Source organism: Urocampus carinirostris, chromosome 7, assembly GCF_059441175.1.
Source record: "Urocampus carinirostris isolate Australia breed hairy pipefish chromosome 7, RoL_Ucar_1.0, whole genome shotgun sequence".
Taxonomy (NCBI): Eukaryota; Metazoa; Chordata; class Actinopteri; order Syngnathiformes; family Syngnathidae; genus Urocampus; species Urocampus carinirostris.
This window is the reverse complement of record NC_142355.1, coordinates 598,452-615,382: the sequence shown is the minus strand read 5'-3', so window position 1 is coordinate 615,382 and position 16,931 is coordinate 598,452. Positions and strand designations below refer to the sequence as shown.

Genomic DNA, 16,931 nt, shown 5'->3' with positions numbered 1-16,931 from the left:
ATGTTTCAACCTGCAGCTCGTTTTTCTCTTGCGCTTCTCTCAGCGTTTTAGCGGGCCTGATCCGGCCTGCGGGCCGCCTGTTTGACACCCCTGACTTGAGATGTGACTTTAAGGTCCTCTTACTAACATCAAAATGTTTGCGTGGACTTCCCCCCTCTTATCTCTGGGATTTGGCCATCCTTGAAGAGGGATGGTCACTTGTGAGGCCCCTTCTCAAGGTTCATTTTTCTCACACTGGGGTTTTTGAGTTTTTCCTTGCCCGCATGTCGGTTTCAGATCAGGGGATGGTGGCTTCTGCACTCCTTTTTTGGGATAAAGGACCAAAGAAATAGGATTTGACTAAGCGGCAATTTAAGGTTCAGAGCTTTGCGGGTGCCGAGCACCCAGAGCAAGGGTGGGGAAACGACAGCTCACGGGCTATATGCGGCCCGTCGGGCTTCTTCATCCAACGCGCCAAACAAAAATGGTCAATGTACGAATTCCTCAGTTGGAACCGTCACGCGCTGGGGGACTATGGTGGAAAATGATCTTTCTCTCGACGTCGAGGAGGGAGATGATTCTGTATCGCTCGATGGAGAACTCAAGAACTTTCTTTTGGAATCCATACAGCCTCTTTCCACCGCCAGGCAACCTTCTCCCTTCTTCTCGAGGATCCTCCCTTGTGTCAAGGTGGCCCTTTTGGATGTAAATCTCTCAGAAATTCAGTGAAAAGAACTTGTTTTTATATTCCTAAATACAAAAACAATCTTTCTCTCTCACACACACACACATAAAACAACGTTTCAATAATCAGTCTAATTATATCTCCTGTACGTTTATCAATCTTATATTCTTTTATTGTGAAGTCGTGCTCACGTGTGTAATGTTTTCACTGACGTGTAATAAACCACGCCCGCCCTTTGGGCTCTCTCTCTTCCCTTCTTTCAACCAACATGGAAGCCTCGTGTGAGTACTTTTAGCCGCTATCATGATGTCGTTTTTAACAATCTATGTATTTTATCTGTGTAAATACAGCCACCAAAGAGTCTTAATAATGACTCTCTCTGACACCTAGCCGCTTCAAGAGTCTGGGGCACCTCTTGTAAATTAAATATGGCACTCTGCTAGGGCAATCATAAGAATTCAAAAAATAAAAAATCAATTTCAACAGTCAATTTAGACTAGGCGGTTCTATAAAAATACCTGCGAAGCCCCATGCTGGTTCTGCAAATTTTTCAAAAGCTGACCATGCGCCTTATAGTACGGTACGCCTTATACATAGATCAATATCGAGTTCCAAGGTCTCGCAACTAAGGTAAGCGTCGCCGACTCGATTTTCTCCTGTAGAAGAAGTACTCCGCGGTGCATGCTGGGATATATATACACCGGCGTTTCATTTCCTAGCCAATGTGTCAATTGTCATTTGAATCGGTCACATTGGCTGAAGTTATTCGAAGGTAAAGGAGGCGGGTCCTTTTTAGCATTTCCAGGCTCGCATAGGCTAAAGCGGGGCAAAACAAAGCCTGCGATTGGCCGAAAAAGATGTGAATCACAAGTTAGGTTGCTCTACGGCCTGAAGAGGTTTTTTTAACCAGTCTGTATTTGTAAACGGGAGTTATGAAATAAACACACAGCTAGCAACGAGCAACGTCCATCGATGCGGATTTTTTTCTTTTATTTGTCGGCATTATTGCGTCTTTTGGAGTGTGTCAATATTGGACACAGTTGGATTTACGAGACTCACGGACGTAAGAGGACCATTAGGATTCAACGTGACGGCTGCAAGACGACTTTGGTGAGCTACTCCGGCTTTCGATTTTCCAGTTTCTTGTTTCAGACTGATTTTGACGTTTTTGTGACCAGTCTATTTCGAAATTAAATTCAAAGTGTCGACAGTAAGGAACCCCGTTTCCCCGCACAATGAAATTCTTACTTTGCCGCCGAAAAAGAAAATAGAAACTAAAAAATGGTTGGGATTTTTTGAATCCCAAGAGTTGAACGTTCCTCGTCCGTACGTGTCCGAGATGCATATTTGCTTCTTTGAGAGTCGTCGAAATGTTAAGTGTTTAAAAAGTTTGACTCAACGATCTGACTTTTGTTGACATTCCCACTTTATAGCCTTATAGTCTGGTGCGCCTCATGTATGGAAAATATAGGACAAAATATTTTTGGGGGGTGCGCCTTATAGTTGTGAAAATACGGTAATTGGATTTATATTTGACCCGACGGTGAAGTAAGTGACCGAGCGTACTTGTAATAACATAAGTTGTCATGTTCGAAATGCATATCAACGTGTACCCGGTGGTCGCGGGAGAAAGCGGACACAAACCCAGCATTCGTATTCAAGGAATTCATCATTTTTTATCATTTGTAAAATAAAGCGTACAAGTTATGGCATCAAAGATGTTATGAAAAAGCAATCTCATTTTTAGGAGCCGTCTTTAAAAGCGTCTTCGAGCCTCGATGGCTTTCCTTTTGTTTTCGGCATCTCGGAGGAGCGACGCCGTCTGACGTAGCGAGAAATGGATACAAATAGATGGCGAAGAATGACGTGAGCACATTCAAACTGAATATGCGTCAGAAGTGCAGTTTATTCATCTATGTATGCATTTTGTCATTTATTTTGCTGTGTACAGAATGGTCATCCATTTTGTCTTTCATTTTGTCGTGTATGTTATTGTGTACCTCGTCATCTATTTTGTTATTTATATTTTTGTGTACAGTCACGTGTCATTTACTCCGTCATTCATTTTGTGGTTTATTTGGTCATTTCTCCTGTCGTGTATCGTCACGAATTGTGTTTTTTGGCTCGTGTATTATGTCGTGTTTTGTTGCGCATTTTGTCGTGTATTTTCTCATTTTGTATTTTTTTCGTTAATTTTAGCAGTTATTTTGGTTTATATTTTGTTGTGTATTTAGTCATTTATTCTGTCGTATTTTGTCATTTATTTTGTTGTTTATTGTCACGTATTTTAGTGTTTCTTTGTCATGTATTTTGTATGCGTTCTTTAATTTGTCATGAATTTTGTGTCCTTATTTCTCATTTTTGTTGTCTTTTTTTGTATCTTGTCATTTACTCAGATTTCTATTTTGTTGGTCATTTATTCTGTCGTATTTTGTCATTCATTTTGTCAATTATTCTCACGTATTTTGATGTGTTTTGTTGTGCATTTTCTCATTTATTATGTTTTTTTTTATTAATCTTAGTGGTTATTTTGGGTTCTATTTTGTTGTGTATTTAGTCATATAATCTATAGTATTTAGTCGTTTGTTTTGTTGTGTATCATCACCTATTTCAAGGTTTCTCTTTCATGTATTTTGTATGCGTTCTTGAATTTGTCCTGAATTTTGTGTTCTTATTTCTCATCTATTTTGTTGTCTTTTCTTGTATCTTGTCATTTACTCTGGTTTATAATTGTTGTGTATTTAGTCATTGATTCTGTTGTATTTTGTCATTTATTTTGTTGTGTATCGTCACATATTTTAATATTTCTTTTGTCAAAGTATTTTGGTGTGTATTTAGTTATTCTGTCGTATTTTGTTGTATTCATTTTGTTTATCGTCACGTATTTTAATGTTTCTTTTGTCATGTTTTTTGTATGCGTTCTTTAACTTGTCATGAATTTTGTGTCCTTATTTCTCGTGTATTTTGTCGTCTTTTCTTGCATCTTGTCATTTACTCTGGTTTATATTTTGTTGTGTATTTCATCAGTCATCCTGTCTTATTTTGTCATTCATTTTGTCAATTATTCTCACATATTTTGATGGTTTTTGTCGTGTATATCGTCATTGATTTCGGTTTATTATTCTGTCCTTTATTCTGCCGCGTACTTCGATCAGTAACGGCCGACAGGTCAAGAGCTCATCCGCTCTAATAAGAACATGGAGGAAGCGCACGGATGTGGTATATTTAAACATGAGGTTTGTGTTTTTTTCTTTTCTCCGGCATACATTTTTCGTTCCCGCATCGCTATCTAGGAACGGCGGGATCCGTCCCCCGTACTTCCGCTCGGAGGGGAAGGGCCCCCGGGGGCGGGGGAGGACGGCGTCAATGAAAATCCACAAACTCTTCCAGGCTGGCGGGAATCTGCCGCCGGTAGGCGAGGCGGTGCCGGCGGACGGCCCTGGCGGCCAGGCACTTGAGGCTGATCTTCATCTGCAACTTGAGCAGGATCTCGGCCACGCCGGTGGTGCTGGCGTCCAGCGGCGTCTCCTGGCGGTGGTTGGCGCGGTCGGTGTGAGCGCCCGCCTCCACCAGGCCGATGATGACGGCGTGCAGCGTCAGGAAGTCGCTGATGGGACGGTTGTAGCGCACGATGACGTGCAGCGGCGTGTTGCCTTCCAGGTCCACCGCGTCCACGCCGGCGCCGCACTCCAGCAGGAGCTTGCTCACCTGGAGAGAAGGTAGCTTTGGCAAAAAAGGCAAAAAACCCAGAAAGCCGCGCTTTCGTTTCGCCGACAAACTGGAAGAACGGAGGGAATCGATTAAGTTATTATGTATAGTATCATTATGCCAACGACCTATTCTACTCTAGTCTTGTTATTTACATATTCTTACTTTTGAAAGTATTCTATATAATCACCTTGTATTATACACTACAATATCCTTTTTACTTTATTCTTTTAAATCCATTATATGATCATGATTGAGAGTTCGCGTGTCAAATGATTTCTTGTATATATCATGTTTATACCGGCTGAATAAATCAATACAATACAATTAGCGAAGCCGATGAAACAAAGTGCATGTATGGAGGAGCCATCATGCCACATCGGGAAATCAATGCAGGGTCTTTCCAGGGCTATTTAAAAAAAAAAAATCAGTTCCTTTAAAGAAGAAAACCAGCGCCGATCCCAAAAAAAACTCATTTCCATGAGTGATAGAACGTTGCTATCTTGCTGCTATCACATACTTTGTGCCATTTTGCAACGTTCCCATCGTTGATCTACGATCTTTTAGTGTCAATCGGCTGCTATAAACTGACATGAATTCTGCTTCAACGTTTGGCTACCTCACACTTGTGTATCATTTTGTCGTGTATTTTCTTGTGCATCTTTTTGTCTTTTTTGTATTTTGTCATGTATCTTTTTGTGTAATTTGTCGAGTATCTTGTTATATGGTGTATATTTTTTGTGTATAATGTCAATGAATGTTTTGTGTAATGTCAAGTATTCTGTGGTGTATCATTTTGTCCTGTATTTTCTTGTGCATCTTTTTTTTTTAAATTTTGTTTCGTATTTAGTCGCATATCTTGTTGGGTAGTGTATACTTTTTGTGTATTTTGTATGCAGTGTCCATTTTTACGTATTTTGTTGTGCCTTTTGTTGTGAAGCTCGTTTTGTAGTGTATCATTTTTGTGTGTTTTCTATGCTGTGTTTATTTTCGTGTATTTTCAAGTGTCTTTTTTTGTGCACTGTATATTTTTGAGTATTTAATTGTGTATCTTGTTGTGCGGTGCATTTTTTTGTTGGTATTCTGTCGTGTATCTTATAGTGTATTTTGTTGAGTATTCAGTCGTGTATTTTGTAGTGTATCTCGTCAAGTAATTTGCCATGTATTTTGTTTTGCATCTTTGTGTCATTTGTTGTTTATTTTTGGATTATTTTGTTTTGACGTGCATCTTTTTTCTGTTTTTATGATAATTTATTGTGTATTTGGTCATATCAAAATTATATTCAATTGAGGGGGCGGCTCAAAATAGCTGAGGTTTTCACCTATCGGTTGATCAGTGATGATCAGTGCACTTGTTGTTCAACCAATAGGCGAAAAGCTCAGCCATTTTGATCTGCCCACTTATTTGAATAAAATTTGTTGTCGAGATTGCGTCAAATGTGTAGTTAATCATTTAAGCATGTTTCGCTGGAGACTGATATATTAGCTCTTATCATAACTTTAGTTTGTCAATCAAGCCCTAAAGTGAAAGGCTGAATGATGAGCTATTACCATGACATGAGTTGGTCAATCGGGCTCTAAAACAGGAGTGCCCACACCTATCAATATGCCAGCTCCATTGAAATGTCCACGTACTTTTTGTTTTAAGTTCATTAAAGTCATGCTGGTTACATTGACATTTTTATTCATTTCTTGTACAAAAAAATCAGGGAGCTATTTAAGTGTAGGTACCTTTAAGCGTGTTGCTGCTAAGTCTTATTTTTGCACCGTTACTTTTTGGTTTAAGTGAAAGATGTGCTGAAATTCTACTTTATTAACCGCTGTAAAAGCTCATTTAAGCTATTCAAGTTGAAATGGAATTTATAACAAACAGTTATCGGTCTCCACTGAATACTAATCATCGGTACGGGCACCGAAGAACCCGGACGGACGGATCCTTACGAGATACGTAAATGTGGCCAACCTGCGCGTTGGGGAAGCCGCAGACGTCGTTGGTGTGAAAGTCGTCGACGGGCGTCCCCGAACTGACGGCCAGGTGCAGCAAGGTGGCGCCGTCGCGCGCTCTGGGGTCCAGACGCAGCACGTGGTAGACGTGCTTGCTGATGGCGGCGCGTTGGCGCTCGTTCACGCGCGGCGTTTTGGTGGCCACGCACAGCAAGTAGAGGAAGGTGAAGACGTTGGACTCGTAGTTGGCCGCCGCCTGCGCTCGTTCGCTCTCGGGGGCCGAACGGGCGCGCGCCATGCTGCGACCCATCTCCAGCGCGCCGCATTCCAGGACCCGCTCCACCTGCCGGCAATGCCATCGACGTCGTTACGATTCCGACCCCTTCGATAGATCCAAAAGACCCCTTTTTTTTTTCTTTCAATTTGACACAGGACGGGCAGTTTTCCTCCCCACAATCATGCGGATATGTCCCAATATATTTCACGCGCCATAGATCTTGAGGAATTTGACCTTATGTCCCCTAGAGCTGTGACGTCACCGGTGCTGGTGCGCTTCTCCTGACGTCACAGCTCGGGAAGTCAAGGAAGAGACGGACCGCCTTCAGAATTCGTTATCTCGGAAAATAATTGGATTATACCTATGACATATATCGGTGTCTGAAACTCGTGAGAAAAAGTTATCAGACACCAGGACAGGCAAATCTGAAAAGTTTCCTGCCCCACGACTCAGCGCAAAAAAAAAAAGTATTAAGGATTGATCATCAGAATATAGAACAGAACAACACTTTTAAATTAAGTTTATTATTATAAATCTACTTATAATATTACTCCCTAAGAGACAGCAAGGCAAAGAGAGGGGGGCGGGAGACCGAAAGGTCTCGCAAACCCTACTTCTCGGGTCACTAAATGTGAGAGGATGTGGAAGTAGAGCGACCGAGTGGAAGAAAGAGATCGGAAGGCTGATGACTAAAAGGAAGGTTGATGCGTTAGCCTCGAGTGAAACAAAGATGAAAGATGACCCTTTTATTTTCTTCGTTATTGTATGTGTTTGTCTTGCTGTCGGTCACCCCTCTTGAGGGATATGACCAAGGTACATAGATAGAGACTTATAATATTGATTGCATGTATATGACGTGGCTGTTTTCCATCTGCCATCCGTATGTACCTGTATTGACTCCTCTTCATTCATGCAATTTTTGCGTTGCGTCGTCTCCTACAAGCCACGTGAACTCCTCTTTCCACCATGCTTTTAATGTACCTTTATGTTTCATCCATTTTGTTAGCTTCTTTTGAATCTTTCTTCTGGGGCTGAGGTTTTGGCTCGATTCCTAACCACTTCTCCATTTTTCTTGTGTTCTCTGTACGTCTACCTTGGAAAATGATATGCAAATGCATGACCTTATAACGCTCGAGAAAGTCAGGAAGCACAAAGTTATTCGATGCAGGCTTTTGATTGGATTGCAGAGTACGCAAATTGCAAACCAACCGAAATTTCGATATTTCCAAACCGAACGAAGGTTTCGAAATCGGAATAGAGAGTTGCTGAATGCTTCACCAAAAACTTTTGTTCTTTTTTCCTTGAAAAAGTTGTCGGCCACCTGGCGGAGAAGTTTGGGAAATTGTAATCCCGACGTAAAAGACGCACGCCTCGGGCGTCCAGGCAGACGTCATTTCAGACACTGCATATATTGAGATAGGTATCGTGCAAAAAATGTCGTATTTGATCACATTTTCTATGTTTTAGAATTTGGGTATCTCTCTAACAAGCCTGTCCGAGTGGCCTCAAATCCCAATCCAAGACCTACTCGAAGTCAATCCGATGCCCTTCTTGGAGAATACGGAGGCTTTTGGTCTATTTCGAAAGGGAACACTCTCGACGTTTGGTCCCCGCTGCACGCGCTACCGACATCATTTCCTTTGGTCTCTGTCATTTTTCGGCACTGGTTTTGGCTGCATTTCGCCTTTTATTGGTTCTTGGTCATTGAACTTATTTTTTGACTTTTACGGTTTCCTCCCACCTTCCAAAAACATGCTTGTCAGGTTCATTGGCCGGTCCGAATTGTCCCTAGGTCTGAATAAGCGAGCGAATTGTCTGTCCCTGTGTGCCCTGCGACTGGCTGGCAACCAGTTCATAGTGTCCCCTGCCCACTGCCCGGAGATGGCTGGGATGGGCTCCGGCACCCCCGCGACCCTGCTGAGGATAAGCGGCGCAGATAATGGATGGATGGATGGATTTTTGATTGTTATTTTAGGGTCATTTCTTCGGTTGTTTTGGGGCTTTTATTGGTCTTGGCTGATCATTTTCTGATCGTTTAAAGGTGCAATTTGAAGGTTTTTTTTTTGGTCTTTTATGGATGGCTTTTTGGTTGCATCTGGTTCTTTTAGCCGTTTTTTTGTCTGTTTTTAAGGTCCGTTTTGGTCTGGGTGTTTTTTATAGATGACGTATTTGTCGTATTGTCGATTTTTGAGTCGGCAGCTGAGTTGTTAGCGTGTGTGCAGCACAGTTCTGAGGTCATGAGATGGAACCTCCTGTGCGGAGTTTGCATGTTCTCCCCGTGCTTGCATGGGTTTCCTCCGGGCACTTGGGTTTCCTCGCACGTTCAAAAAACAAACGGACATGCATGTCAGGTTAATTAGCCGGTCCCAATTGTCCCTAGGTGGGAATGAGCATATGAACGATTGTCTGTCTCTGTGACTGGCAGGCAAGCAGTCGAGGGTGTCCCCTCACCACTGCCTGAAGATAGCTGGGATAGGCTCTGGCACCCTCAGGACCCTGATGAGGATAAGCAGAGCAGATAACGGAAGTATTTTTGAGTCTTATTTGGGTAATTTCCCCCCCCTTTCCCTTGTTTATTTTTGGGTCGAATTTGTGGTCATTTGTGGGAGTTTTTTTTTTCATCTTCGCGTTCTTCATTGTTAAGCGTTTGTTACCTGCCCAGTGGTCAAATAATACACGTTGTCCCTTTAATGTAAGTAATGCCCATGCAAATGACAGATGATTGTATACCTTTTCATATTCATTTATTTATAGTTTCAAATGAATTCTTAATGTTTTTTTAAATCTTATTTTGTGTAGAAAATCAATGTTTTTAATCTGAGGTTTTCTGGTGGACCACCAGATTTGGCCCGGTTTCACCCGGACCCTAGCTCCAGGGCACTCACTGCTAGGAATAAAATGGACGGAAGTATTTTTTTTTTAATGTTTTCCTTTTTTAATGAAATTGAGCATTTTTCAATCCTATTTATCCTGTTCACGGTGCAGCCCTAGTTTGCCGTTAGCGCCCGGGACTCACCGCGTCGGCGTCCAGCCTCTCTTTGAGGTGCAGCATCTGCGAGAAGACTTGCGCCAATCGCAGCAGGTCCTTGTGCGTGGCGCGCTGGCACCGTTGGCGCAGGCGCAAAGCGTGCAGCCACAACGCGATGCAGCGTTCGAACTCCATGTTGTCGGCGTAGACGGCGCCGCGGTAGATGACGGGATGCGAGACCTCGGCGCTGTCGGCGCCCAGGACGCGTTCTCGGATCATCAGGCCTTCCATGTGCAGCGCGTCGCTATCCCCGGCGATGGCGTCCAGTTCCGCCAGCGTGCCGCACTCGGGGCGGGCGCCGTAAGCGGCGGCGGCGGGCGCTTTGCCGGGCGCCGCCGCGCCTTCCTTTTCCCGTTCCTCGATGGCGGCGCGCAGGTAGCGGTAGGTCTTGGCCAGGTCGTAGTTCTCGCGGTCGTTGGCGAAGGAGGCGCCCAGCAGCTCCAAGGCTTCCGCGCGCTGCGCCGGCCGGAAGTCGCCGTGCGTTAGTAGCAGCTCCACCACGTCCTCCTTGCAGCTCTCCGCCGCCACCTGAACGAGTCCCCGAGTCAAGTCCATTGGCGTACGATAGATAGATAGATAGATACTTTGTTCATCCCCGAAGGGAAATTCACATTTCAATCCCTCCGTGTATCGCGGTTTCGCTACATTTTTGCGTAACCTGTCAACTTCCGCAGCTCCATGCCCTGACAAAATGTTGTATTTTCCCTTACAAGATAAGCGTACACCATTTTTTTTTAATTTATGTAGTTTAACGTGTTATATTGTAAATGGGTTTTGTTATATCATATATATTGTTAATTCATATTTTGTTGTGAGATACCGAGTTGCTCGACACGAATGAGGTTTATTATCAAAAAGGTTCAAAAATGAAGTGGCTTGGACGTTCACCGTAGAAGGAAAAAATACATGTAAATAGAATTGAGTAGAATAATACATTTTCTGATTCAAATTATTCATTCTTTTTCGGCAATACATTATTGTTGGTAATATACTGATGAAAGGGATAACCACAAACCTGCCTTTTTTCATTTTCTCCTTTTATACTTCCTTTTTTCTTAACTTCTTTAAACAACATCATCGTTCGTAATATAATGCATCAAAGCGAGTGAGCCGTTGGAGAACTGGCTATCTTTAATAAGTTGAGCCGGAAAAGCCGGTTCTCTAAAAAGAGACGGACTTCCTTTCACTACATAAATACCACATGAAATCCGAGGCGGCAGACCGAGCGCACAGTAGCATCAAACCACTCACTTTGTTTGAAACGAAAAGAACGATACCGAGATAGAGGCTACCGCGGCAAACTCGTTTGACTCGATCGATTTGCCGTTTCGTGATAGTCGGTGTATATCGGATGGTATTCATCATTGACAATTTTGCGTTTTTCCGTACAGATTTTCTCGTACGTCGTACGCGTCTTAAAATGCATCACAAACGTACTTTGTACGGCAAAAACGTACAGCTTGACAGGTATGTTTTTGTTCTGCGTTCTGTTTGACTAAACACAGGGTTTGTACACTTTTTTTCGTGGCTATTTATGTATTTATTCCTTTTACTTTCTTATTGTTTTATTTTCAACAGAAGGAGACTGCTGGAAGTGTGAATTTCCCTGCAGGGATGAATGAACTATCTATCGATCGAAATTCAAGCACTTTTCAAGGGCAATAAGTTCTCCAGTGCGAACAGCAGCCTCACGGTGTCCTCAGCTGAGACACGGGGCGCAGCGCACAATTTGAAGAAAATGGGAGACTTTCGTGTGCGCCCCGAGAAAATCCGGTAACGGATGTGCCGACTCGCCAAGACGTAAATACCTTGATGGGGGTCATGCCGTGCCTGTTGGCCACCATAGCGGCGCCGTGTCGGACCAGCCGGGCCACGACGGGCAAGTGTCCGGCGTCGGCGGCAAAGTGGAGCGCGGTGGCGCCGCAGTGGGCGGCGGCGTCCGGGTCGGCGCCGCGCTCCAGCAGGAAGCGCACCACGTCCGCGTGGCCCTTGTACGCGGCGATCATCAAGCAAGTGTTGTTGTACTTGTTGGTGATGGCCATGTCGGCGCCGTGCTCCACCAGGAATCGAACGATGTCCAGGCGCCCGTCGAAGCAGGCGGCACGCAGCGGCGTGGACTCGGTGACGGTGGTGTGGTTGACGTTGGCCCCGTGGGACACCAGCAGGCGCACCGACTCCATGTGGCCCGCGCCCGACGCGCACCACAAGGCCGTGGCGCCGTCGATCACGTAGCTGCAGACAAGAGAAAAGCGCTCGGGTTTGCAAACTTTGACGGAACGCTTTCGCGCAAAAACGCACGACAGGAACGGCTAGCGCTAGCATGCGGCCCCGTTTTGCAGCGCTATCCTGTTGTAAAAGGATAGTGGGATGTTTGGACGCGTTCTAAGGGGTGGGCAGGGCACCTATATGATGCCGCAGGGGTAAACCAGTAAAAGCTGTCGGGACAAAAGAATGTTGTCCCCCTGACCCGAGTGACACGGCCGCTTTCTTGTGTCCCGATTCATCTGGAGGGACGAAAGCATGACCAACTTAGGTGCCGAGGTGCCTAACTTGTTTGGGTGTTTGGGCAATTGGGTTGGAGATGGTCCAAACATTTTGCTGTGTGTTTTTGCAACTTTTTCCCTTTTTATTGTATGTGTTTGTCTTGCTGTCGGTCACCCCTCTTGAGGGATATGACCAAGGTAGATAGATGGATAGATTGCCTGTGGCGCCAGCTTGATAGCTCGCAACCCTTGCCGGTGACGCAAACTTGTGGCGCTATAATGGATACAAACAAGCAGACGGCAGACGTAGCTTGCAAGCTTGTGACACAAGCTTCCATTGCTACCTCGTGTTGTAAGCTTCTGATGCACTAGCCTGTGGTTTTAGCCTACAGAGTTATCTTGCAGCGCTGCCTTGCTAGCGCCGCTATCAAGCACCCCAAACTTGTGGTGCTATTCCGCGGTGCTATCTTGGACAAAAACAAGCATCGCCGGCAAAGGTAGCTTGCAAGCTGTGCCACAAGCTTCAATTGCTACCCTGCAGCGTAAGCTTGTGATGCGAGCCTTCACTGTTAGCCTCCGGCGCTAGCCTAGGGTGTTCTACTGCAGTATGATCTTTCGCCACTAGCTTGGAACGCTAGCCTGCAGTGTTAGGCTGCGAACAAGCTTGCAGCGCTAGCCAGCGACACAAACTTGTGCTATTCTGCGGTGCCATCTTGAACACAAACCTGTGGCACTAGCCTACAGATGTAGCTTGCGGCATCCACCTCCATTGCTACCTCGCAGCATAAGCTAATGGAGAAAGATTATATCGTTAGCCTGCAGCATAAGCTTGCAGCATTACCATTCAGCCCTAACCTGTGGTACTATCTTGACAGCCTGGTACGCTAGCCTCAGGCGCTCTTTCGTAGCGCAATCTTGCAGCCTTAGCCTTTGGCGCTGGCCATTAACGCAAACTAATAATCACATTTTCTAGAAGTCACTATGACTTATTACTGGTGGAGCGTTCAGCTACTCTTTGGATCCGATTAGCGCAAATGGCCACTAGTTTGATACACATTTCCAAAAATGCAAACTTATCATGATAATACCATGTCAATACTGCGATCTTGTTATTCCTGGGTTGGAATTACGAGAAGTAGGATGAACGCCCGCTCGGTCGTTCATCAAAACGTAACGCCAGTTATAAATTGGATTTTCCAGAGAATTGCAGTGACCCATGACTGGAGTTATCTACGTAACTAGTCTGCGGGCTACCCAAATGGTCTTGGGGAGCTACCCGTAGCCAACAGGCACCACGTTGGGAACCCCTGTGTCAGAGTTGAATTTTGATTGTTTTGAGTTATTTGGAATTCTCACCAAATCTGTGTTATTGTTGCATTACTGTTAAAATTCTGGTACCGCATTCATTTGGCAAGCCACGGGCGTCTTTTTCGTTTGGCACTTTATGGGCTTCTGCGCTTGCCGTACCTTCAGTTCTATCACCTCGTGCTGTAGATGATTGCAGTCGTGCACAAACGCCCTGACTTTTGTATGGTTTTGTTTACCGAATGCAGGCGATAAACTGAGTGACTTTGAACTCTTGCGTCGGCGTGATTGAGGGTCGTTACATCTGCAGTGCCTTATTCTTTTAATTCACGGGCCTAGAACCCTTTTCAAGCGTGGAGCTTCTTGTTGCTACTTATTAGAGCAAAGGGCAGCACCCAGTTTAATGAGCATTTCTAAAAGAACTTTTCTTGTACCAGTTACTACTATGTAGTTACTATGTTATTACCGGGTTAGTTATTGGGAATAGAAAGAAGACAAAGAAAGGGAGACCGAGAATGAGAGAGATAGAAGGGAAAAAAGAAAGAGAAGGAAAAAGACGAGTAGGAAGTAGGATTCATTTGACTCCATCACTAAATACTAGCATTGTACTAGAAAATCACAATGACCCAGTACTGGTGGGGTGTTTTCAGAAGGGCTCCGCGGGCACCTCAGGTGTCCTCGTGGGGCAACAGGTTAGAAAGCCCCGTTTTATACGAATAGGACATGTTTTTCTTGTTTCGGGTACCCGTCGAAGCGCGTGGTGCCGGTCTGCTCGGTGTCCACGCGGTAGTGATCCAGCAGCAGTCGGACCACTTTGTCGTGTCCGTTGCGGGCGGCGGCGATGAGCGGCGTGGAGCGTTGGCCGCCCGCCTGCTGGCTGACGGCGGCCAGCAGGAAGCGCGTCTCGGCCTCGCTGTGGTTGAGCAGCAGCGCCGCCAGCGTCAGGACGCGGCCTTCGCCGGCCGCCTTGTGCACGTAGCCCGCCAGGGACTCCATGCGGGCCCGGAAGCTAGCCTGCGCCAGCGCCTCCGCCGCCTCTTCGCCGGTGATTGCCGCCCGCGATGTCCACCCGGAGGCGGCATCCGAGTGTCCGGGAGGACGTCCCCCGCGGGGCGTCTCCGTGACGGCGGCAGACTCCGCGTCGCTGCTGCCCGGGTGGGAGAGTTCGTCACCCCCCGCTGCCGTGGTTCGTCTGACGGCTCGGATAGATGCTAACAAGCTAGCTCGGAACTGCTACAACAACACTTCAAAGTAAATTAACAAAAACATGTTCCAATAAGCTAAACCTTATTTCTGGAGTGCTTAATTTAAAAAAAGAAAAGAAAAATAACATTTCAAAAAAGCTGCATCCGAAAAAAATACAAAGCAAAACTTTAGCTCGACTCCTTCGTTTGTTTCCGGAAGTCGAGTGCGGCGCAAAAATACGTCCGAATGGAACTTTCTTCCTTAGCAAAGTTCCTTGGGGGATGCCGCCTGCTTTCAAAGATGATTCATGTTTTTAAAATATGTTCAAAAATTGCTGCATGCTTAAACATTTACATATCGTTTTTAACGGCTTTAAAATGGTCATTGCTTTTCAAAAAATGTTTAATTTTACGATCCCTACGCTGCTTGGTAAGTGGGTTGTCCCTCCACAAAGATCCCGCATCTCTTTGTATCATTTTCGGGATGTCAAATGTGGTATGAAAAGTGCCCAAAAAGTCGAAATTTAGACGCAGAGCCAATTGTATAACTTCCTCCCCATTATAGGTATTATTGGCCACGCATGTGTCCAGAAAAGAAAGCAAAAAAGACAAGAGAACGGTAAGAACTAGAAAATTAGCTGAAGAGCTGTAAGCCGCTGCGTCCATGCGCGCCGCCATCATCTTATCTGCCCTCATGTAGGTTTTAGATCAGGAAATGGTGTCATAATAGTCTGGGGCGGCAGTAGCTCAGGAGGTAGAGAGCTCGTCTTGGGATCAAGGGATCCCAGTTCGAATCCCGGCTCGTCCGTGTTACATGTCGAAATGTCCTTGGGTAAGTCACTGAACCCCTAATACCCCCAATAAGCTGGTTAGCGCCTTACATGGCTGCAAGGCCGCTATTGGGAAATTGTAAAGCGCTTTGGGAAGTCATTGACTTGAAAAGCGCTATAGAAATGCAGATCATTTCATTTCATCTGTAATAATAGTTTGCAATAGACTTTGATCTGTGCAGCCCTTTGAGACTCTTTATGATTAAGGGCTATACAAACAAACATGACTTGACATACACTTTGTTTGAATTGGGTTTAGAATTGCTAACCCTTTGAAATAGTTAAAAAAAGTGAAGTTTTTAAAAAACTAATCATTAAACGTTTTTTTGGGTAACTTTTTAACGGTTTCAAATGTTTTCTAAAAGGATTAAAATGTTTTACAATTTGCCCAAATGGATTCAAACATGTTTTAATCGCCATTAAATGTTTTAGAATATAACTTGGTTGAATAACTGGCAAAGTTTGAAAAAAAGAAGAGTTTTGAAATTGCTCCATTGTTTCCGGAAAACCTTTTTAAAACTGCTAACTGATACAAAAACGATTGCGAGCAATTTCAAACTGAAAACAGAAATAATACAATTTGCAACTTGGAGAAAGGAAAAGAGTACTGTGTACTGGTTGAAGCTGAGATTAGTATGAATAAAAATACTGAGCCATCGCCCTGGGTATGCACGTTCACTGCTATTGCAGATTCGAGCAGAGGTAAGGTGAACTATAAGTGCTGTCAGAGATTATAAAATGTTGGGTGACCATGTTTTTGGAGCGTTCGCATAAGTGATTTATCTCATACCCCAAAATTGCTTTTGATTTTCAACCATCTTTTTACATTCTGTTTTTGGGGAATCAACTAAACCAGGGGCAGGCAGACTACCCACTAAACTAAAATGGTATTAAAAAAAAGCTATTTTTGAAAAAATTCCCACAAATAAATGTGTTGGGCTGTACGGACTACAGACTACCTCAGTGGAAATGTTTAAATCTAAGCTTAAAACTCACTTCTACTCCATAGCATATGAATAACCTATATTTTTTGTTGACGATATCTGTGTATTATTTGTAATTGCAACATCCATTGCAGCCTGGTCATCCTGAAAGGGGGGATTACTACATGTGCGGTCCCTACATGTGCGGTCCCTTCTCAAAGTTTGTTGAGGTTTTTGAGTTTTTCCTTGCCCTCATGTTGGTTTCAGATCAGGGGATGGTGTAATAATAGTCCGTAATAATAGTCTGTGCAATAACCTGTGCAGCCCTTTGAGACTCTTTGTGATTAAGGGCTATACAAATAAAATTGACTTGACTTGACTAAATGGTTAAAAATAGATTTAATTGTTTATGGTTGAATATTGTTTTTAAAATGGATGAAGGGCTTGAAAATATAATGCTTCAAAAGTTGATGTTTTCAAATAATGTTTGAGTTTTAGAAAAATTGGTTTCAATATTGCCCAATTGTTTAAAAAATTTGCTTAAATTATTTCATGAAACAAAAACAAAAAAAGTAAAATGGTTAT

General features: G+C 44.1%; 1 protein-coding gene across 1 annotated transcript; it reads right to left on the bottom strand.

The window, feature by feature from the left end:
- Window positions 1-3,825: 3,825 nt before the first annotated feature.
- Window positions 3,826-14,825, bottom strand: fem1b (fem-1 homolog b). Its single transcript, XM_088339473.1, has 5 exons — window positions 14,155-14,825; window positions 11,430-11,853; window positions 9,610-10,149; window positions 6,336-6,659; window positions 3,826-4,372 (listed from the first exon to the last, which is right to left on the bottom strand). Exons 1-5 carry the CDS (start codon window positions 14,403-14,405, stop codon window positions 4,028-4,030), a joined length of 1,884 nt encoding a protein of 627 aa, XP_088195599.1. The 5' UTR covers window positions 14,406-14,825; the 3' UTR covers window positions 3,826-4,027.
- Window positions 14,826-16,931: the final 2,106 nt, after the last annotated feature.